Genomic DNA, 23,678 nt, shown 5'->3' on the forward strand with positions numbered 1-23,678 from the left:
GGGGGGGGGGGGGGGTCGGCTTCGGGCTGAGGTCCGGCATCCTCTTCTCCGGAGACTTCTATGTCGACCTGGCTGAAGCCTCCCGCCAGGGAGGGGTGCCACTCTGGCTGCCACTGGGGCACCCTTTGCCGTGAGGGCAGACGCAAGCATCTCGATTGCAGAGGACGATTTGGCCTGGATCACTGGGGCCTGCGCCAGGGGGACGCATGCCTTATCCTGCCTGGACTTATCCGAATTCTCCCGCAGCTTCGCCGGGGTTGATGACTTTCGCCCAGACGAAGAGCTGGAGCGGTGGGCTGGAGATCAAGGCAGATAGAGACGATGAACATGCCCTGGCCGTCACGGGATCCGCTTGCGCAGCAACCCCAACGGAAGCGGACTCGCAGTGCTTGCCATTGTCTTGGGGCCCCCACGGATTGAGCGCCCTCAAAGAACTCAGAAGCCCGCTCAGGATGGCCGGATCCAGATGAGGCCTGCCCTTGCGGACCGCCTGGTGTAGTGGACTTGGCTTTGAGCCACGTCACCAGGCGGGCATGCCGGTCCTTCATCGTGCGCTTGGAGGACCCACAGCAAAGGTCACAATCCTCCTCCTCATGCGTTGGGTGTAGACAGAATAGGCACTAGGAATGCCTGTACTCTGGAAACATTCCACAAACCGCAGCTGGTGCAGAGCTTGAAGGGGGAAGCGTCCTTCTCCTCAGACATGATCCGGCACGGTGTAGGCCCGATGGACTTCTGGAAACTTTCAAGAAGAACCATCAACGGTTTTAGCCCTTGAGGGGCGAAGAATGAAACCGAAAAACAGGTCCACGTTGATCGGATGGATAAGCAATGGGGCACATGGGCTCGATTGAACAAAAAGCAGATTTCCTACCGAAAAAGCACGGAAAAACACAGAAACGAAGAGCAAAACGTGAGGAGTCCCAACACTTAAATGTGCAGTAAAAATCTGAAGAGTGGAGTGTTAGCAGTGTTTGGTGCGTGTGACCTGGAAGCTACCCTGTTGGACCCCGAGTAAGGAACAAGTTACTTACCTGTAACTGTTGTTCTCCAGCATGGGTCTGGCATGGATTCACATGCTCATGAATATTCCCCGTCGTCAGGCTGGGAATCCTCGGTAAAGAAAAAACCAGTATCAGTTTCGTTTCTGATCTGTCTTTCGTAGTAATAACCAATCACTGGTCTCTGCGTCATACTGACCACAGCCAATGACTGCCCTCTACCTAAGCACCGCCTCTGGCAGCCATCTTCAGATTTGGAAGCACGTGAAGTGGCAGTATGACCAAGTGAAGAGCCGCAGAGGGGTAGGCGGGAGGGTTCGCATGTGAATCCATGCCAGACCCATGCTGGAGAACAACAGTTACAGGTAAGTAACTTGTTCCTTCTCCAGCATGGGGTCTGGCATGGATTCACATGCTCATGAATAAAGAATACATAGCAGTACACACATGCACAACCACGGGAGGTGGCAAAGGCTCAACATTAAGCATCACATCAACTCAACATTAAGCATCTTACCTCCTCACCAGGCTCACCTCAGGCGAACAGGTTGCGCAGCACTGCTTGGCCGACCCTGGACTCCTCCCTGGAATCCCGGTCGACGCAGTAGAATTTCGTGAAGGTGTGCGTCGACCTCCACGTAGCAGCCCTGCATATGTCCAGCAGGGGCACACCAGATAGGAACGCCGTGGTAGCTGCGATCGCTCTGGTGGAATGGGCTCTCGGACGGCCAGGCAGCGGTCGGTTTGCCAACCGGTGACAGTACATGATACAGCCGGAGAGCCATCTGGAGATGGAAGCCTTCGAGAGAGCCTTCCCCTGATTGACAGGTCCAAAGTTCACAAAGAGTTGTGACGTCTTCCGAAAACCTTTTGTGCGGTCCACGTAGAACTTCAGCGCTCTAGCTACATCCAGCGAGTGCAAAGTCCTCTCAGCCGGCGACGAAGGCGACGGGAAGAACACAGGTAACACCAAGGGTTCGTTGAGATGAAAGTCCGACGGTACCTTGGGCATGAAGGAGGGGTGCGTCCTGAGCACTACCCTCGTGTCGTGGAAAGTCAAGTACGGGGCCTTGCAGGAAAGGGCCTGGATCTCTCCCACTCGTCGTGCGGAGGTGATGGCCACGAGAAAAGCTGTTTTCCACGATAGAAACTTCAACGGGGCCGAGTGCAGAGGCTCGAACGGAGGTCCCATGAGTTTGGTCAGCACCACGTTGAGCTCCCACGCCGGGGCCGGAGCCTTCACCGGCGGGAACGATCTGAACAGTCCCTTCATGAACTCTTTCACCAGACGATGAGACCACAAGGACGTCCGGCCCGTGGTTCTGGTGTAACGGGAGATCGCAGCAAGATGAATCTTGATGGACGCGTGTGCCAGACCAGCTTTGGCCAGCGTCAGCAGGTACGGCAGCACTTGGGGAGCCGTAATCCGTAGAGGGTTAATCTTCTGTGCGTGGCACCAGACAGAGAACCTCTTCCATTTGTGTCCGTAGCATTTAAGAGTCAAGGACGCCCTGGCCTTTGCAAGAACCTCTCTGCAATCGGCCGGTATGTCGTATCCTCCAAACTCTAGCGCTGCAGGAGCCAGGCCTGCAAGTTCAGCGACTTCGGGTCGTGGTGGAGGATGGCGCCTCCTTCCCTGGAGAGTAGATCCGCGTCCGCCGGCAGCTTGATTGGCGGGGACGCCGACAAGTCCAGAAGGTCCGGGAACCATATCTGCCTCGGCCACGCAGGTGCGACGAGGATCATCCTGCACCGTGACCTCTTGAGCTGGTTGACGAGCCGGATTAGCAGAGGCAAGGGAGGGAACGCGTAGAGGAACAGGCCCTCTCAGGGGAACGAGAAAGCATCGCCCATGCTCCTCGTCTGGGGAAACCTGCTGGCGAACCTCCGGCACTTGGTGTTCGTCGCCGTCGCGAACAGGTCGATCTGGGGTGTGCCCCACCGTCGGAAGAGGCGATCCACCAGATCCTGCCGTAGTTCCCACTCGTGGCACGAGCGCAGCTCCCTGCTGAGTGAGTCGGCGATGGTGTTTTTTATCCCTGCCAGATGAAACGGCACCAGAAGAATCCCTTGGGCGACGGCCCAATGCCACAGGTCCTGCGCCTCCTTGGACAGCGCTGGGGACCTGGTTCCGCCCTGTTTCCTGATGTAAAACATGGTGGTGGTGTTGTCGGTGAAGATCCTCACCACCTTGCCCTTGAGGGACGGAAGGAAGGACCTGAGGGCCCAAAACACTGCACGGAGCTCCAGGACGTTGATATGCAGGGACTTCTCCGTCGGGAGCCAGAGTCCCCTTGCGTGCAGATTTTCGGTGTGCGCTCCCCACCCTTCTAGGGAGGCATCCGTGGTCACAGTCACCTGGTGGGCTGGGGTCTGGAAGTCCATGCCCGCCGTCAGATGCGCGCGGGTGCCCCACCACCGTATCGCTCGTCGGAAACTCTCGTCGAGCTTGATCCTTTCCTCGAAGCTGCCCGTCGTCTGGATCCAGCGCGCATCCAGGAACTCTTGCAACGGGCGCATCCGGAGCCTGCACATGGGAATGAGGTAGATGCAGGAAGACATCATCCCGAGGAGGGACTTGATGGACCTCACCTTGGCCGCGTCGGCCACCAACATCCGTTGCACCTTGCCCAAGATGGTCCTGGTCCTCTCCTCCGACGGGGAGGCCAGAAGGGACACTGTGTCGAGCCCCGCTCCCAGAAACAGTGCGACTTGCGCGGGCACCAGGTGGGATTTGGCGTAGTTCACGGAGAATCCCAGGTCCGTGAGGAGTTGGACGGTCCTTGCCGTGTGGACCACGGCGAGCTCCCTCGTCTTGGCGCGGATGAGCCAGTCGTCCAGGTAGGGGTAGACGTGAATCCCCTCGCGGCGCAGCTGCGCCGCCACCGGTGCGAGGCACTTGGTGAAAACCCTGGGAGCCGACCGTAGTCCGAAGGGAAGGGCTTTGAACTGGTAATGACGCCCTTGGACCACGAATCTGAGGAATTTTCGGTGCCCCTTTAGGATGGGAATGTGGAAGTAGGCATCCTCCAAATCCAACGACGATAGGAAGTCTCCTTCCTCCAGCTGACCCAGGACGTGCTGGAGGGTGACCATCCGGAACTTCTGCGCCTTGATGAACTTGTTCAGGCGTCGCAGGTCCAGGATGGGGCGCCATCCTCCCGTCTTCTTCTTCACGAGGAAGTAACGCGAGTAGACTCCGGAGCCCCGAAGCCTCTTTGGGACGAGTTCGATGGCGCCCTTTCTGAGCATCGCCTTTACCTCCAGGAGAAGTTGAGGGACGTGAAGTTCTTTCCTGGCCACGGAGGGGACGCGCGGGCACCTTCTTTGAAACTCGAGCGCGTGGCCCCGGGCCAGGGCGTCCAGCACCCAACGGTCGGTGGAGATGGACTCCCACACGCTGACGAAGCCCGCCAGCCGGCCTCCCACCGGGGTGCTTCGGTGGGGGCCCGACCCCACGGCCGGTTCAATCCTGCTTGGACGCGGCCTTGCCGCCTTGGCCTCCTTGGCGACGACGGCGGGGTCCGCCAGACTTGCCTCGTCCTCTGTAGGCCTCTTGCGACGACGAGCGGGCCGCTTGACGGTAGGAAGCGAAACCGCCGCCGGAACCTTTGGAGGCGCCCTTGCCTCCGCCGCTCCGAAAGGGCGTCCGCCGTTGCTGCAGTACTCCAAGGGCCCGGGCCGTCTCAGTATCCGCCTTGATGGCCTGAAGGGAATCGTCCACTGTCTTCCCAAACAGGTTGTTCCCGTCGAAGGGCATGTCCAGGACCCTGGTCTGGACGTCCTGCCGAAAGTCCGTAGCCTTGAGCCATCCGCGACGTCGAAGGCAAACGCCGTTGCCCATCTGGCGGAACCCAGTGTCGGCGATGTCCGTCGCCACGGTGATGGCGTGGTCCGAGGCCACCTCACCTTCCTGCAGGATCTCAAGGGCCTCCGCCCTCTTGTCGTCCGGCAGAAAATCCAGCAGGGGAGCTATCTTGTACCAGAGTTCCCTGTCGTAGCGGGCCACGATAGCCAAGGCGTTGGCCGCTTTAATCGTCGTCGCCGCCGACGAGATGACTCTGCGTCCCATGGCATCCAATTTCTTTCCCTCGCCGTCCGGCGGGGAAGTCGACGTGGAGGCCGCACCCCCCCCCGCTTTCTTCCTGGCTGCCGCGGAGACGACGGAGTCCGGGGTAGGCTGCGCCCGGAGGCATAGGGGGGCCGAGTCCGGGACCCGGTACTTTTTCTCGTACCGGTCTCTTTTCGCTGGCGTCGTGGAAGGGTTCTTGAGGAGGGAAAGGCCCTCATCCCAAATGTCGTCCAACAGAGGCACTGCGAGGACCGTCTTCCTCTTGGCCTCGCGCCGTTGGTAAAGGAAGCCTTCCTTTTTCTTCTCCTCAGGGCAGAGTTGGAAAAGCTCGGATGCCCTGGCGATCATTGAGTGGAACGATCCAATCTCGTCGGGCGGAGAAGCCCTGGTGGGAGGCGACGACGGAAAATCCTCGTCGTATGCCTCGTCGTCCGTACCCGTCGCTGCCGTGTCAGTCCCCGTATCATCCCCTCGGGTGGACGGGGAGGAGGGCTGGACGGGGCGCGACGGTTGAAAAGGAGGCGGTGGATGGATCCTTCTTTTCTTGGTAGGGGGAACACCAGAAGGTCCCGGTTCTGGATCCCCCGACGGGAGAGGTTCCTCCGTCGGTAACGGTAGTCTCGTCCTTATCTCGGAGCATAAGGACTGTATAGCCAACAAAATGGCCGCTGAGTTGTCTTGCGGCGCTGGCAGAGGGGAATCCGACGGGCGAGCAGGGGCCCCGTCGGTATCCTCGACGATGTCGTCGTCGTCACCTGCGTCGGGGCCCATTCCGACGGGCTGGTCTTGTTCCACGCCTAGGCCGTGGCTTAAGACCTCGATCAGTTCCTCTTCTGAGGTTGAGGCCGAATCTACGACGACGCCCTGCCCCCCCTTCTTCCCCACGGAGGGTTTCACCGGGGTCCTATCGATGGGCACGAAAGAAGACTCCCTCCGAGGAGGCAGGGAGATTCTGGGCCCCGAGGCCGCCACCACTGGTGCAGCCTCCACAGGCTGGGCCAGGGCCGCCGCGACCGTTTCGATAGAGGGCTTGGTCGAATGGATCAAGGCCTTCACCACCTTAGGTGCGCTCACCGCCTTATCCTTGAGGGAGGGGGCACTGCCACGCTCCTCCTCTGCCTTAGAGCTCGACCGGGGTCTCTCCAGGAGCTTCGCCGGGTGCTCGGCCTTCCTCTTACCCGACCCAGAGCGTTGGCTCGTGGTTGATGGTGCCGGGGAGGGTGCGCCCTGCCTGGCGCCCGTAGAGCCCGACCGTTCGGCGCTCCCGGTGCCAGCGGACTCGCGGTGCTTGGCCTTATGTTGGGCCCCCGTCGCCGGGGCGCCCTCAAAGGTCTTAGAAGACCGCTCAGATTTCTTCTTCTTCTCGCCAGACGGGCTCTTACCCTCCAGCCAGCTGGCGAGACGTTGATGGCGGTCCTTCATGGTCCGTTCCGACATGTTGCCGCAAAACGCACAGTCCTTCTCCACGTGCGTCTTGTCCCCATGAAGGCAGTAAAGGCAGAAAGAGTGTTCGTCCTCCTTGAAGACGTTCTGCAGCTGGCATCCAGGGCAGGCCCTGAACAGCTTTCCGGGCGTCGAGCTTCCCTTCTCCTGGGCCATCTCCGAGACCGGGCCTGAGAAGCTTCTGGAGTCCTCCGAAGTGTAGCTCGACGAAATCTTCACCCTTGAGGGGCACAGATGAATCCGACACGGGTCCCCGTTGATCGGATGTAGGATCGGTGGAGCTTGAGGCTCTTTTGACCGAAAGAATCGAAGTTTTTGTGAAAAAGCGCGAAAAAATAGCACTAACGCTCGAGAGCAATAGCACGAGGATCCCAACACATGAACGTGCGGTAAAAATCTGAAGATGGCTGCCAGAGGCGGTGCTTAGGTAGAGGGCAGTCATTGGCTGTGGTCAGTATGACGCAGAGACCAGTGATTGGTTATTACTACGAAAGACAGATCAGAAACGAAACAAACTGATACTGGTTTTTTCTTTACCGAGGATTCCCAGCCTGACGACGGGGAATATTCATGAGCATGTGAATCCATGCCAGACCCCATGCTGGAGAACTACCACTATTGTTGGAGGTGGTGCCTGAACATAAGCTACACTCTGGGCACAGAGTGGGCGCAGAAGGTGCCATGGACTTAGACAAACTTTGATCAACCCATTCAAAGAAACAAGCTCCCCATACACGGAGCCACACTAAAATGTCAGGCGCCTGTAATCAAAGCGCCTTGCAGGAGGTGGATGAGGAGCGCTGTCCTATGCCTTCTGGCGCTACATCTCCTGCCAAAATCAATATCCGGAATGCCTGACTTTTGCGAGCCAGCATGTAATGGGCCCCCATGCACCTGCCATAGGCCCAATAGGGAGAGCGAGGGTGCTGTCTTTTTCCAATCAGGAATCTGCGGCATCCATTATTCAAGGTATGTGCCATACAAAATGCCTCCCTGGCCCCATGGCGCATGAAGTGCCGCCCCCCCCCCGATGCTCCCCTCCTTACCGGCGGTGGCCACGTTACTCGTGGAGAGTCGACCGGCAACATTGATCGCCGCCTCTGCCTCCAGCCGCCCGCAGCAAGGCGAGGGTGGGGTCGTGGCTGGAGGGGCAGTGTGCGTTCGGACAGGCTCCGTCGCACAGACAAACAGCTCCACTCGCTCCATGGCGAGTGATGCGCACCCCTCCTTGACTTCCCATTCCTCGCCAGTTGTGAGCACGCTCCTTAGGGAGCTTCGAATCTCCCCTCCGACCACTGACGCCAGCTGACCGCAAAAGAGCGAGGGCAGGGGCGTGGCAAGAGGCGCTGTGTGTACTCAACCAACCCTTGCCCTTCTGCGCAACGACCTTGCAGCTCCTGCTGTGATTAGAGGTGAAGGGGGAGGGCCAAACTCCAGTATGGGAGCCGATCTTAGGAATTAAGGAGAGTATGCCTCTCGCATTCCGCGTGAAGAGGCATTCTTCACGTTCCCTCAAACTCTGCAGAACAAAGGAAATTGAGTCGCGTGGAAGTCTAAATTCCCCTTCATACATAGACGCTATGGGGGAACTTTTGAGTGACCCTGATCACTCTCAGAACTACCACAATTCCAACAAAGTTCAAAGCCCTGCCCCTCCTCAAAAGGTCCCAGATCCCCCGACCTTCGCACAGCACTCGTGGCAGAATGGACATAATACAAATGGTGGCTCGAAACTTGCAAAGAAACCAATTATGTTAAAAAAACACTATACCAACAAGTCCATTAGCTGCGAAAAGGGTGGCCCCAGAGCAAATAAAATACACCTCCAAAATCCTACTCAAGAGTAAAGTAAGAGCAAACTCTCTCGGATATATAATCAATTAGATGGCATTTTAATAAGAAAGACCTATGTCCTCCACCGAAAGCAGTCCTAGACTCGACCGGAGAGCACAGCCCAATGACACCTGAAGTCTGCAGAGTTGAACTTGAAGTTACTGACCAGGCATTACTACAAGCAACTGGTATTGGTGAACCAGTTGCAGGTGCATCAAAACAGACTACGCTTAAGAACAGGGAGCTGAGAAGTCCACCCTCAGAAAACCACACTGCATGCAGCAATCCTTGTCTAGAGAAAGAGCCAACTGAGGCCGGAACTGTCTCCACCCAACTAGCATCTTTGAATAGGCAAGATCTGTGCAAAGGACAAATGCCAAGCAGTTCAATCACAGAAGATGAGGCTATGGCAGAGTTTAACCGTCCAAAAAAAACTTCCACTCCTCACCCAAACAGATCCAAACGATGTATTGGAGAAGTGGACAAACTTAACCATCACAAAGTTGGCACAAGAAAAAATTAAAAAAGAAATTAAAACACAAAAAACAAACACGAATGCTCAGCCAATTCAAAAGAAACAGACCTACCATGAACTTCCGTCTCTATCCACATCAAAAAACGATCTTCAGAAACAGGCAGAAAAATCGAAAAGAAAGGAGACATTGATCGATCTACAATGGAAAGCTTAGATGAGGAAAACAAGTTCCTTCCAATAAAAGCTTCCACAAACCAGAGTCAGGCAGAAATTGCCTATGACAATATTGCATCAGCTATTCTTCAAGCTAACTCAGAAGCCTGTGCCAACATGCAGGCCGCAGTTAGATCTATGATGACAATAACTATGGCGTTGTTTCTCAAATTATATGAAGCACTTCATGAAAATTACAAAAATCAATCTACTCTGCTGGCTCTAATTCAATCCAAACTAATATATGTAGAATCCTACATTGATGCTATTAAAGGAAAGAGTCGGAGAGAAAGAAACGGAACACGTCATTTTTAAAACTCTAATCGACCTAATGGCAGACACGAGAGGACAAGAAGGCCTTCCTTCATTGTTTCAGTGACAATAACTCTCCTGAAACCGGACGTAAATAAGCATCAAGGTCAAACTGCTGAAAAAAGCACTTCCACAGAAAATCTCCTGGGCTGCTTGGACAAAGTGTGAAGCAACGGATAAAATAGACACTGCTACTAAAACAAAAAAAAGTGGCTCTGGCATCGACAACAAAATATAAATCGCAATGAAAGACCTGTGAACGCCGCCACAATGGGTTCCGATACACAACCGGCCATTCAGACTCTGAAAATAAATTTGACAGGTCATGTCGAAAACCAACCCAAAACTAAACAAAATAAAGATCTATTTCCTTTATTTGCCACAGAGAGCCCAACTGAATCAAGAGAAAAGGAAATGGGAGTCAGACCTAAACAAATTATCGTGAGATCCACAAAAAAACAGGAAATGGCTTCTAAACCAATGAAGAAGTCAAAACATTAAACACTGCCAAAACACACTTCATGTGAAGGAACCCGTCACTTCATTCGCAGATTGAAACCTCTTGAAGATGCGTTTAACAAGGTTGAGCAAATTACTCAAGTCATCACACAAAAAGAAGGCCGACAAAAACCGAAAGACCGAGAATTTGTCATAGAATCAATAGTTGTAGATACTGACGAAGATGAAACCAACACTAGTGAGGACCAAGACGCCCTACTGCAACTCTCTGTTCATGACTGTGACAGCTATATAGATCTTAACAGTCAGGAAGGCCTAGAGGAGATTCAGCAACCGGACGGTGAGCGTGAGGAACCAAACCAGAGTCAGTTACTATCTCCCTCATTCTGCACTTTACAGGAAAAAAGAGATTTACTGGAACTTAAAAATTCGAATGAAACTAGACAACTACTTAAAGCTATGCTGGACCACTCAAACCAAGAGCATCATAAAAAGAGACCATCAACGACGAGAAATTCCAAGGAAAGAGACGAGACAGGATCAAGAGATCGACCCTAAACCAATATGCTCTCTCAAGACCAAAGAAAAAGAGGAGAGGCAGGATGGCCACAAACTTATAATAGAGCAAGTACTGAAAGCTAAGGATGGTCTAATTCTAAGTAGATTCAACCTCATGAAATTACTTCATAACGTACCACAATTACGTGTTATAAAGCCAAACGACATTAAGATAGTGGCCTTCCCTAAAGATGATTAAACAGACCAAATCTGCAACCACCCGTTTTCAAAGGCAGTCACAAATCTAATCTGGATAGCTGCCGATGCACTCAGATCCATTGGTTTCGGTATCAAATCAGACGAATCCATAAATTGCGAACAGGGATCAAACCAGACTCAGAACTCCCAACATCCACCGAGCCACACCCCACCAAGAGCCCTCCATCTAGCAGACGACCATAACACAAAACCAATAAGGTTTTCCCCAACCATTCTGCGAGGCCCGACCACACTCAGAATGAGAATAAAAGGAAGTGCTGGAAGTAAGGTGGTGGACTCACCGCGAAGTTGTACTTGTGACAAAAATGGACACAAAAAAAAATGTGGAATTGGCTAGCCGGAACATTAGCCACAAAAAACACCCATTAGACCTACTGCCCAGACGCCACAAACAATCTACGAATAGCGTCATGCAATAGATGAAGGCACCGACACCTGCTGGAACACCCAAATGCAGAACTATTGAAGGTAGCCATATGCATTCAAGAATGCTGGCTCTTAGAGCCCCCGATCATGGGTGGGTCCACCTGCCGCCTGAATAAAGGATACAAAGGACCAAAAGGTAGATCCTCCGCAGGACTACTGACGGATAAAAAATTATTAAGGCAACATACTCCGTGTTATGACCCCTTCACCACTCATACAAATAACCATAATTCAAGAGCATAGCAGAGGTTTCCATCAATCCGAGAAGCAATTTCAAATTATAATTAACCTTTATTGGAATCCTAAAGCTAAGGATAGTGATAAATTTGTGAGAACTGTTTCAACACATCGACGAGCTCAGAGCTGCATTAAAAAATCCCGCAATAATCATATGCAGCGATCTTAATATAGACTGTACGAAGAAGAAAACTCAAGCCGTACAAAGAGGTTACAAACAGCAGAGGTGAACGCGCATGCAAAATTGGTTATTGGAGACAAACAGCCGGGATCTTTTGCAGGTAAATGGAAATGTGACTGGCGACCTACAAGGAGCAGTGACATGGACCTCATACAACCAAAGTGCAGCTTTGGATTACTTCTTTGTGGATCGAGAAACTTTCAAAACCATCTCTTCTTTGAATATAATTCCAACAACAAAAACGACCACAAAATACTTGTCCTTACATGCTCACTTCTGATCAAATTACATGAAAGAGGTCTGGTCCATCAAAAAAACTGGCAATACAAGGTTGAAGTGAACAAGGGAATAGTTTCTTATCTGTAACTCCATTTCTCCAGCATTGGTATCTTTCATGGATTCACATGTTTAGAATATTCCCCGTCGTCAGGCTGGGAATCCCCGGTACATTATATAGACCCTTTCCCGTAGGAAAACTTTTTCGACGCTTATGCGTCCTTATCCACCTCGTTTTGTATCATGCGTGCCTGCGCCTTCAGGACGCCATGATATAAATACAGTACCCGCCCCCGCGCTCCCTCAGATTTCGGCCCCCAAAGTAGTGGGGGAACCAGTTTGCATGCCCAGGGGAGGCAGGCGGGCGCATGTGAATCCATGAAAGATACCAATGCTGGAGAAATGGAGTTACAGGTAAGAAACTATTCCCTTCTCCAGCATTGGATCTTTCATGGATTCACATGTTTAGAATAGATTACATAGCAGTACCATCCCGAAAAGAGGAGGCGTGCATGCAAACCCACATACTTTCCTCACAATGCCCTTTCCCTATGGTCGTGTACACATCAGCAATTGTTAACATAGAAAACGAACAATATTCAATCATAATTGCAACAAGATCTAACCCCTCAACCGGGGCTTACCTTATTGGAATAGGTGTCGAAGCACCGCCTGTCCCATCCGAGTATCTTCGGCATGTTGTTGTGACAGGCAGTAATGGCGGGTAAAAGTGTGTGTAGCCGCCCAGGTAGCCGCCATGCAGATGTCCCCCAGAGGGACTCCAGACCACTGCGCCGTCGACGATGCCGCCGCTCTAGTTGAATGAACTCTTGGCGTCGCAGAAGAGGCTTCCCAGCCCTGGAATGGCAGTACGAAATGGTAGACGATACCCATCTTGACAGTCCTTGCTTTGAAATGGCTTTGCCTTTAGCACCCAAACCATAGGCCACGAACAATTGCCTCGTTTTCCTGAAAGGTTGCGTGCGATGAAGATAAAACTTGAGAGCCCTTTTCACGTCTAATGTGTGTAACGTGCGCTCCGCTCCAGAGCATGGCTCTGGAAAAAACGTAGGTAAGACAATAGAGGAATGTTTATGGAACACTGAAGGAGCTTTCGGTATGAACTGTGGGTTAGTGGCAAGGACCACCTTGTTCTTGAAAAATCTTAAGTATGGTGGGTCTACCATTAGAGCTTGGATTTCTGAAATACGTCGGGCTGAAGTGATGGCCACCAGGAAGGCCAATTTCCACGACAAAAACTTTAGAGACGATGATGACATTGGTTCAAAAGGAGGTTTCATAAGAGACGCTAACACCAGATTGAGGCTCCACGCCGGAGGAAATTTCTTCTCGGGAGGGAAACTCCGAAACAAACCTTTAAGGAAGTGCTTAATCAGGCGGTCGCTGAATAATGGTGCGGAATGTCGTTGACGTGTAAACCTGGAGATGGCGGCCAGGTGTACTTTTATCGACGACACCGATAGGCCCTTTTGAGCTAAGAACAGCAAGTATGGAAGGAGCTGTTCCGGCGTAATCGACTGCGGAACCAAACCTGGTTGATCCACACACCACTGACAGAAACTCCTCCATTTGTAAGAGTATGAAGTGTTTGTGGAAGGTGCTCTTGCCGCTTGCAGAATACGACACTCCTCCGGAATCGTTAGCTGACCAAATTCGGCGAAGTCAGGAGCCAGGCCGTCAACTTGAGGCTGTCCGGGTCGTGATGCCAAACGATACCCTCCTGTCGAGACAGAAGGTTGGGGATCTTCCTGAACCTCATTGGCTCCGCCGCCGCTAGGTGCAGCAGGTCTGAAAACCACACCTGTCTGGCCCAATACGGGGCCACCAGAATCACCCGACATGGGTACTTGAGGATCCATTGCAACGTCCTCCGGATAAGAGGAAATGGAGGGAATGCGTACAGGAATTTGTTCGTCCATGGGAAGGAGAACGCATCCCCCAGTGAGCCCTGCTGAGGCCATCTGCTTGCATACTGCAGGCATTTCCTGTTGTCCTTCGTCGCGAACAGATCGATGGAAGGATGTCCCCACTTCTTGAATACGTGTTGTAGTTGCTGGTCGTTCAGCACCCATTCGTGAACTTCGTTCATTTCCCTGCTGAGGGCATCGGCCTCCACATTTCTCACACCTTGCAGGTGGAACGCCAAGATTTGCATGTTGTGTTGCAGGGCCCAATGCCAGATTTTCTGTGCCTCCGTCGACAGGGACCTGGAACGTGTTCCTCCTTGTTTCCTTAGGTAAAACATTGTAGTCGTGTTGTCCGTCATGACACGCACCACAGAGTCCCTCAATTGAGGAAGAAAAGATTTTAGAGCCCACCGCACTGCTCTCAGTTCTAGCAGGTTGATATGCCGGGAGGACTCTTGTAACGACCACCGGCCTTGTACCTGTAACGTATCCAGATGAGCTCCCCATCCGCTCAGCGATGCATCCGTCACCACCGTCTTCTGGAACTCCGGTTCCACCAGAGGCATTCCTTTCGTTAGATGAGTAGAAACTCTCCACCAACAGAGTGCTTGTACCAGTTGTTCGTCGATGACCAGTCTGTCGGACCAGCGACCTTGGCTCTGCGCCCAACGGTCCGCTAGAAATTCCTGGCAAGGCCTCATAAACAGACGGCAGTTGTTTATCAACGGAATGCAGGATGACATGGTCCCTAGCAGGGACATGTATTTGCGCACCGACACCCTGGTACCGCATCTCCATTCCGACGCCTTGCTTTGTAGCTTCTGTATTCTTTCGCTGGATGGTCTTACAAGGCTTGTGTGCGTATGAAACTCCGCTCCTAGAAAGACCAAGGTCCTCGAAGGCTCTACGGAGGACTTGCTGAAGTTTATCGCAAAGCCCAGTTCCTGTAAGAGGGACATCGTGGCCCCCAGACTGTTTCGTGTTTGTTCCATGGACGAACCTCTGACCAGCCAGTCGTCTAGATAGGGATAGACATGGTGACCGTCCTTTCCTAAATGGGCCGCTATAGGGGCCAAACACTTGGTGAACGTCCTGGGGGAGGACTTGAGACCGAACGGGAGGACCTTGAACTGAAAATGCTTTCGCCCGACGACGAACCTTAAATATCTCCTGTGTCGTGGACGTATTGGGATATGAAAATATGCGTCTTGAAGGTCTAGCGACGACAGATAATCCATGGGTTGCACTGACCTGATAACCTCCTGGAGCTTTAGCATTTTGAATTTTAAGCTCTTTAGCCATTTGTTGAGTACCCTCAGGTCGAGAATGGGCCTCCATTTTCCATTTGGCTTCTTGACAACGAAGAACCGGGAATAAACCCCTTGTCCTTCCTGTGCCACAGGAACCCGTTCTACCGCTCCTTTTTGCAGCATAAGCGCCACCTCTTGTCGTAGAACTCGAAGGTGGGGCTGGGCCGAAAACACTGGCGGAAGACTTGGAGGCTTGTTTTTGAATTGTAGCGCATGACCCATGCGAATCGTGTCCAGAACCCATCGATCTGTGGTGATGCATTTCCATTGGTCGATATGATGAGACTCGACCCCCCAGGACGTTCCGAAGGCCGTCATTGGTTGCTGGTTTGCTTGTCCTTCGTCGACGAGGGACCCGAGCTGCGTCGTCTGGAGGCTTGATAATCTCTGCCTCTACGTGCCGACTGGGATGCACGTCTGTAACCTTGTGAGGAGTATGAGGGCCTGTTAAATCCACGGTCCCTAGAGGCTCCAAAGCGGGAGTTTCCAGAAGCACCCCTGAAGGGGCGAAAAGAGCGAAAACTTCTACCTGTCTGGAGGGCGCCGAGAGACCTAGCGGTATCCGTGTCTTCTTTCATCCCCTTCAAGGCTTCATCTACCTTGTCTCCAAACAGATGTTCTCCTTCACATGGCATGTCTAGGACTTTGTATTGGACTTCAGGTCTGAAAGTAGTACATTTGAGCCACGCTTGTCGACGTAGTACTACGCCATGATTGATTTGTTTGAAACCAGACTCTGCTAGGTCAACCGCAATATTAATTGCGTGGTTCGAGGCCTCCTCACCATCTCGTACTAGCAACATGGCTGCTTTTCGATGTTCTTCCGGCAGATGTTCTAGGATAGGGGCTAGTTTATGCCACATCTCCCTATCGTATCGTGATACAATCGCCAAGGAGTTGGCTGCTCTTACCGTCGTGGCGCCGACTGAGAGCACCTTTTTTCCAAAGGCGTCCTGCCTCCTGGCCTCGCTTTCTGGTGGGGTTGAACATTTTTGCTGTACTCTGGCCTTCCTAGCCGCTGCCGCCGATACCACAGAGTCTGACAGAGGCTGTGATGTTAGACATTTTGGAGTGGACTCCGGAGCTTTAAACTTTTTCTCAGTACGCCCCTTAATAGCCGGCTCCGAGAACGGATGACGCATCGTCTTGATGCCTACTTGCCACACGTGGTCCAGGATTGGGATGGCAAATACCGATTTCCTCCTTTGACCCATGTGATCAAAAAGAAAACAGTCTTTCTTTTGCTCCTCAGGAATTAAGCCGAACTCGGAACACGCTTTTCCCATCATTGCATGGAAGGCTCCCACATCATCCGGAGGAGATGGTTGTGCCTGGCTCCTCGTAGACTCTACCTCTACATCCAAATTCCATGTTGGGTCTCTCGACGGTGACAGGGAAATGTCCGACCCTGAGTCACCTCGTATAGAATCGGACTCAGATAGCTCACCCTCCTCCTGCGCTCGAGGACGAACCTTCACCACCTGGGAGGTCGACGGGCTTTTGGTCGTCGAGCGAGCTGCTTGAGCTTGTTCGTCGAAGGAAGGTGCAGAAAATAGCGACGATGAAGTGCCAGGCTGAGGGATCTGCGTATCCAGACGCTGCAGGAGCTTCTGAATTGTATTAAGCACATCCAGAGACAAAACCGTCTGGGGGGTCAGCAACGTCGAGGATAGAGGGACCACACCCCCACTCGCACTCGTCGTATTGGAAGGCTGTAAACCCAAGTCCGACGGCTGCATAACCATGCCACATTCTCCTTCCGCCGACGACACCGACAAGGCCGTGTCTGGCTGCAGTAGGACCTCAGGGGGGGCCGGGTCACAAACCTCTGGCTGCCAGGCCATAGATTGAGTCACCGTCGACGAAGGAATCCCCACCGCTGCTGCCTGAATAGTAATAGGCATCGTCAACGACACCGGGGTCGACGAGCAAGTAGCCGGCACCGAGCCTTTAGACTTTGTAGCGGATTTCGTTGCCGACTTCCCGGCTGAAGAGTCTCGACTCACGGAAGACCTAGGACGGTCCCCTGAGGAGGATTTTGATGTCGCTTGCCTCTCCGTCTTAGAGGATGAGGAGGAGGAGGACTTTGTGTGATGAGGAAGACCCAGCATGCTTCCCCGTATGCTTGTCCGCAGGACGTTTTTCGACAGGCCGCACCTTCTTCGAGGGAGGTTCCGACTTGCTCCTGGAGGCCGTGGAGCCAACTTCTGATGCCGGATAGGCACCCGCTCCGTCGTTAAGCCAGTCGACCAACCTTCTTTTCCGGTCTTTAAGGGTTTTTTGGGAGAAACCCTGGCATATCTCGCATGTATCCGCCGTGTGGTGCGGGTGGAGACAGTAGATACAATCCATGTGGGCATCACCTTCATAGACTTTTTTGAGTCCACATGTCGCACAAGGGCGAAATAAAGCTTTTCCGGACATATTTTTTCCAGAATGTAACGTTGCCGAAGCGAAAATACAACCTAATTTCGACTAGCAGTAACCACGAGGATCCCACTACTTTGAAAGACGGTTGAAATCTGAGGGAGCGCGGGGGCGGGTCCTGTATTTATATCATGGCGTCCTGAAGGCGCGGGCACGCATGATACAAAATGAGGTGGATAGGACGCATAAGCGTCGAAAAAGTTTTCCTACAGGAAAGGGTCTATATAATGTACCGGGATTCCCAGCCTGACGGGGAATATTCTAAACATGTGAATCCATGAAAGATCCAATGCTGGAGAATGGCCTCAACAGACTGCGATTAGCACCAAAAATGACACAGACTCTTAAAAAAGCAATAGATTGCTGGAAATCAGCAAAGAACACTGGTGTAGAATATGAAGCATGTCTGACTATCTTCAGAGTAAAGCAAGGACATAGCATAAAGCCAAAAACTGCTCATCAACATAACTATAACTCTGAACTAGCAGAGAAAAAAAAAAAAAAAAGAAAAAAAATCATAGCTGGCAGCGAAACTAAGAACACTAAAGAAACAGAACACTCAGTGTGCAGTTGAACACTAAAAAAAGCCTACTCGGCCATATCTCAGAGCCCAAATGTTTCAGAGAGATTCGGAAGAAATGATGTTAGCAGCCCGCAACAAAAATGCCAAATTTATGTGGGCCCCAATGAATCAGACAAGTTTGCCACAAGGAATTGAACAGATCAATCCCATCCATGAAGGAAAATGGATCCAGCATTTAAGAAATTTACAGCTATGATACGCATGAAGAAGATCAGTCTCAAAGAAATTCAGATAAGACCACATGGAGTATATCATTTGAGAAGTCTAAAATTATCACATTAAAGCCAGCAGTTCTTGGGCACCTGGGCCCCGACGGTCTCTCAAACGCCATACTAGAACAAGCCCCAGAAGTGTGGGCTGACATGTGCTACGCTTTGTTCAAGCGAATCATCAACAACAAACAACTACCGGAAACTTGGACAAAAGCTATAATAATCCCCATTCATAAAAAGGGAGATAGATCCAGGCCGGAGAACCATCATCCAATATCTTTGTTGGATGTAATAGGTAAAATGTTCGCTGGCATCCTCCTGAAGAGACTAAAAGAATGGAACACTCAGGAAACTATGACCTGCGGCAAAGCCGGGTTTGTCGAAAAAGTTGATTGCGGCTTAAATCTGCTTATACTTAACTTATTAAAGACTAAAATCATTTGTGAAAAACAGAAGCTCTACCTGGCGTGCATAGACATGGCTGCCGCCTTTGATAGAGTGGACAGACAAATTCTGTGGAATATGTTGGAGCAGAAAGGATGCCCGAAAGACCTAGTGGCCGCAATCAAAGCTCTGCATACCGACACTTCTATACAAGTACAGTTAAATCAAAAGGGTAATTTAACTGCAGCAATTCCAACAAAAAGAGGCCTAAAGCAAGGGTGCCCCATGGCAGCTATCCTTTATAACTTCTACATCTTGGAAATAAGGGATCGGATTGTCATACCGAGAGGATGTTCTCCAAAAATAGGCACCTCAGCAGTAGGCCACTTATTGTATGCAGATGATTTGATCATTTTGGATAAACAAGAAATAAATCCGGACAAATCAGAAATCTTAATAATCAAAACATCGAGAGCAAGAGAGAAAAAGTCTTTCATATGGTGCGTCAGCAATAAACCGATTCCGATAACCTCAAGTACAAAATACTTGGGAGCTATAATATGCGCCGATTGGAATTACCAACCGTGGACAGAACACTTACAACTCAAAATGAGTCAATTAATGGCACAAGCACTCATCCTGAAACGAAGATTTGGCAAGTTCTCGATCCAACCAACAGTAGATTTCTACAATGCAAAGGTAATTCCATCAATAGCTTACGCTGGAGACACCGCTCTTAGAATATCGTCAGAAAGCTGGGAAAAGGTTGAAGCCAGATTCTGGATTAAACTACTGAGGTTACCACAATGTGTTCCAATGAATTGGGTCTTTATTCCATGCAGGCCTCAGTCATATGGAAAGCTCTGTTATCATTCAGAAAGACATTAATTAAAGACTGCCCACCACAATATGAAATCTTAAAGGAAGAAAACGAAAAAGACCCATTCTGGCCTCTGACCAGTTGGAAAAAAATGAAGGGAGCTACTACAGAATTTGCATATATCAGAAGACACTATGCAACAATCCCAAGAGAGTGAAGACTGCACTATTGTGCGCCGATTGGGCCAAAAACGGAAAGTGCCCGTGCCATCTCTAAATTTCACACCCTCTCTAAAAGTCTCAGCTCTGCACCAAATGTTTTACCAGGCCATCTGAAAAAGAGTGCGAAGCCTACTCACCAAGATCTAATCTTACGATTCAGATTGAATATTTTAAGAACAAAAATAAATCTGAAAAAAATATGGCACAGTATCTAACAGGTGCCGGCTCTGTGAGCAGGAAGAAGAATCTTTACAACATCTAGCAATGTTCTGTCCTGAGCTAAGATCAGCAAGAGACCTAATTTTGCATCCAGTACCAACTCCGACATGTGGGCTAGATTCTGACTTGTGGTGGGAAACCCTGTATGACAATTCAAACCAGAAAACCACGAGAGCACTAGGTATATTTCTACAAACAATGCTGACTAAATTGGAAAAACAAGCAGCTAACAGAGAAACAGAAAAGGACTCTACGATGGCGGAATAAGCTTAATTTCTGGATTATGTCAAAATTCAAGCCAAACCGAAGAGGAAAAGAACAAATAAACAAAAATTGGAATCCCTTGGAAAGAACCGATACAGAAACAAAAGGAAAACCCCTAGAGTTGGTTTGGCTTTGGCAACTGAGACAATGATTTTTATTTTAAAAAAAAGCAAAAGTTTGTATTTATTTACGCTATATGCTAATAATCTGTATGTACTGTTCAAATTGCAAGTATTTATATTTCCATTATCCTTTTTTCTCTTTCAGAACATGAAAGGTTCTCTTTTGTAAACCCATACACATTTTTAAAAAGCTACATAGCAAATTATTGTCTAAAAGCTCAAATATTCAAGTTCTTGCATTAAGTAAGAGTTAAACCATTTCAGAACATCAAACTGCAAAATCACACAATCTGAAATAAATACTTGCCTGAATTTCCGCTCTTTGGTTTGTTTGCCTTCCTGGAAGTCGCTCAGCTACATTCCTTTCGGAAGGGTTAAAAACAGAAATGTCCTATTTTAGAATCAGTCATACTGAATTATAGTTATACATCATATTCAACAAGCCTCACTATTGGCAAATAAAGGGTGAACTCCTGGGAAACCACAATTCGCCAAGGACAAAATGGCATTTGCACATTCTGTAAAGTATTGTATAACTTGCAGAGTTACTATGTGAGAATGCTGTGGACCGAGAACGCTCCATACTGCAGCGTTAAGAGTCAGCCTTCAAATGTGACAAAGAAGCAGTATTTGTAAAAGCTCTAACTTCTACCAAATATGAACAAGTATACAGATGATCCTTGGTTGGCTCTCCACCAGTGTTGCTAGCTTGGAGACAGTTTAGTGAGGCCGTCACATTTACAGACTGAATGGTCCATAACAGAACTTGCAGAGATGGTACCTCCCATGGACAGTGTAGAAAACAGCAGTTTATGGATCAAAACTATCTCAGTGTAATCCACTATTTAGCAGCATAGACTGCTTTTTTACATAGCACCTACAGGTAGTCATTAGAGAAGGAACAAGTTACTTACCTGTAACCATTGTTCTCCAGCATGGGTCTGGCATGGATTCACATGCTCATGAATATTCCCAGTCGTCAGCCCGGGAATCCTCTAAAAAAAGAATAAACAGTTTCACTTTCACTTACAAATTGTATTTCTCCTCTAAACCAATCACTGTCCTCTGGGTCAAACTGCCCCCAGCCAATGACCGTTCTCTCCCCAAGCCCCTCCTATTGCAGCCATCTTCAGATTTGGTAAGCACGTAAAGTGGCAGTATGACTAGGAAGAGCGGCAGAGGGGTCAGAGGGAGGTTTCGCATGCAAATCCATGACAGGCCCATGCTGGAGAAGCATAGTTACAGGCAAGTAACTTTTTCCTTCTCCAGCATGGGATCTGGTATGGATTCACATGCTCATGAATAACGAGTACACAGCAGTACAACATTACACAACCACAGGAGGTGGCCAGGCTCAACAGAAGCAATCAACTCTGAACAGGCTCACCTCAAGCGAACAAGTTGTGTAGCACTACTTGGCCTACTCTGGACTCCTCCCAGGAATCCGTGTCAACACGATACAGGAACGCCATCGTTCCAGCGATCGCTCTGGTGGAGTGGGGCCTTCAAACGGCCAGGCATCGGTCGGTTCACCAAACTGTGATACTGTGTGATGCAGCGTAGAGCCACCTTGAGATGGAAGCCTTAGGCAAGGCCTTCCCATGTTTCACAAGACCAAAGTTTACAAACAGGTGAGAAATCTTCCGAAAACTACTTGAGTGTCACGTAGAACTTTAGGGCACAAGTAACATCCAGCAAGTGCAAGGCCCTCTCAGCCGGCGACTAAGGCTTCGGGAAAACACAGTGAACACCAAAGGCTCGTTGAGGTGGAATTCAGACGGAACCTTCAGCATGAAAGGGGGCGAATCCACAGCATCACCCTCGACTTCTAACACGTCAGATATGGCTGTTTGCACGATAGGGCCTAGATCTCATCCACTCTCGTGGCAGAGCTGATGGCCACAAGGAACGCAGTTTTCCACGAGAGGTGCTCGATGCATAGGCTCGAAGGGCCCTGCCCCCCCCAACTCCCATGAGCCTCTTCAGCACCACCTTGAGGTCCCACGTCCTGGCAGGAGACTTCACCGGCGGGAAAGATCGAAATAGTCCTTTGAGGAACTCCTTGGCGAGTCGGTGAGACCAAAGTGAAGATCTTCGTGGAGACCTGGTGTAGCAGGAGATCGACGCCACATGTACTTTGATAGAGGCATGCGTCAGTCCGCTTTGACTAAGGATAGCAGGTATGCAAGAATCTGCGTGGCTGTGACCCTCAGAGGGGTGAAGTTCTGCGACTGGTACCACGTACCAAAACGCTTCCACTTGTGACCGTAGCACTCAAGAGTCAACTATGTTCTGGGCTTGGCAAGGACCTCCCTGCAGTCCACTGGCAACTCGTATCCTTCAAACTCTAGGGCTGCATGAGCCAAGCCCTCAGATTCAGCGATCCTGGCTCGTGATGCAGGATTTCACCATTGGTGAGCAGATCCACGACCACTGGCAGCTTTACCGGAGGGGACGCCGACAGGCTGTGAAGGTCCGGGCACCAAATGTGCCTCAGCCTCGCTGGGGCAAAGAGTATCATCCTGCATTGGCACTGTTTCAGTTGACTGATGCCTCAGGAGAGGCAATGGGGGAAAGCGTACAGAAACAAGCCATCCCACGGAAAGGAGAATGCATCCCCCCCCTCCATGATCCTCGGCTGGTAAAAGCTGCTAGCAAATTTCTTGCATTTGGATTTCGCCACCGTCGCAAACAGATCGATCTGGGGCCTTCCCCACTTGATTAAAAAATGTAGTCCACCTGGTTCTGCCGAAGTTTTGTGGGAGGAGCACAACTCCCTTCTGAGTGAGTCTGCAATGGTGTTCTTGACTCCCGCCCTGTCCGATGGCCCAGTGCCACAAGTTCCACGCCTCTTTGGAGAACGCTGGAGAATGGGTGTCCCTCTGCTTCCTGATGTAGAACATCATGGTGGTGTTGTCTGTTAAGATCCTCAGCACCTTGCTTTTCAGCAACGGAAGGAATTACTTGAGGGCCCAGAACACTGCACGCATCTCCAAGATATTGATGTGGAGATCCTTCTCCTCCAGCAGCCAAATGCCTCGGGTTTGCAGACGTCCAGTGTGGGCTCCCCAGCCCTCCAGGGAAGCATCCATGGTGATAATCATCTCCTGGTATGGGGTGGGTTTAAATCCCTGTGCCATGGGCGATGTTGGAGTGTATGCCCCACCACCTCACTGCCCGATGGAACTCGTTGAGCGGGATCTTGTCCGCGAAGCTTCTGGACATTTGTATCCAGGAACTCCTGAAGAGGCCACATCAGCAACCTGCATAGTCTGATAAGGTAGATGCACAACGACCTCATGCTGAGCAGAGACTTGATGGTCCGCACTATGGTGGTCTTCAGTGACAGCTGTACCTTGCCCAGCACGGCCACTATCCTCTCCTCAGAGGGCGACACTAGGCAGGAGACTGTTGAGTCTGGCTCCTAGGAACAGAGCGTTCTACGATGGTCACAGACATAGATGGGCCGCCACTGGTGCCAGG

At 50.9% G+C, this 23,678-nt stretch overlaps 1 protein-coding gene across 1 annotated transcript in view; it reads right to left on the bottom strand.

The window, feature by feature from the left end:
* LOC138453320 (ribonuclease H1-like) overlaps window positions 1–23,678 on the bottom strand; it is a 607,996-nt gene that overhangs the window by 144,347 nt on the left and 439,971 nt on the right. Inside the window, exon 6 of the mRNA XM_069606028.1 lies at window positions 20,503–20,557. Within this exon, the coding sequence (XP_069462129.1) occupies window positions 20,503–20,557 (55 nt within the window). The remainder of the gene's footprint in view (window positions 1–20,502; window positions 20,558–23,678) is intronic.

Source organism: Ambystoma mexicanum, chromosome 4p, assembly GCF_040938575.1.
Source record: "Ambystoma mexicanum isolate Mex_15411 chromosome 4p, UKY_AmexF1_1, whole genome shotgun sequence".
NCBI classification, from domain to species: Eukaryota; Metazoa; Chordata; class Amphibia; order Caudata; family Ambystomatidae; genus Ambystoma; species Ambystoma mexicanum.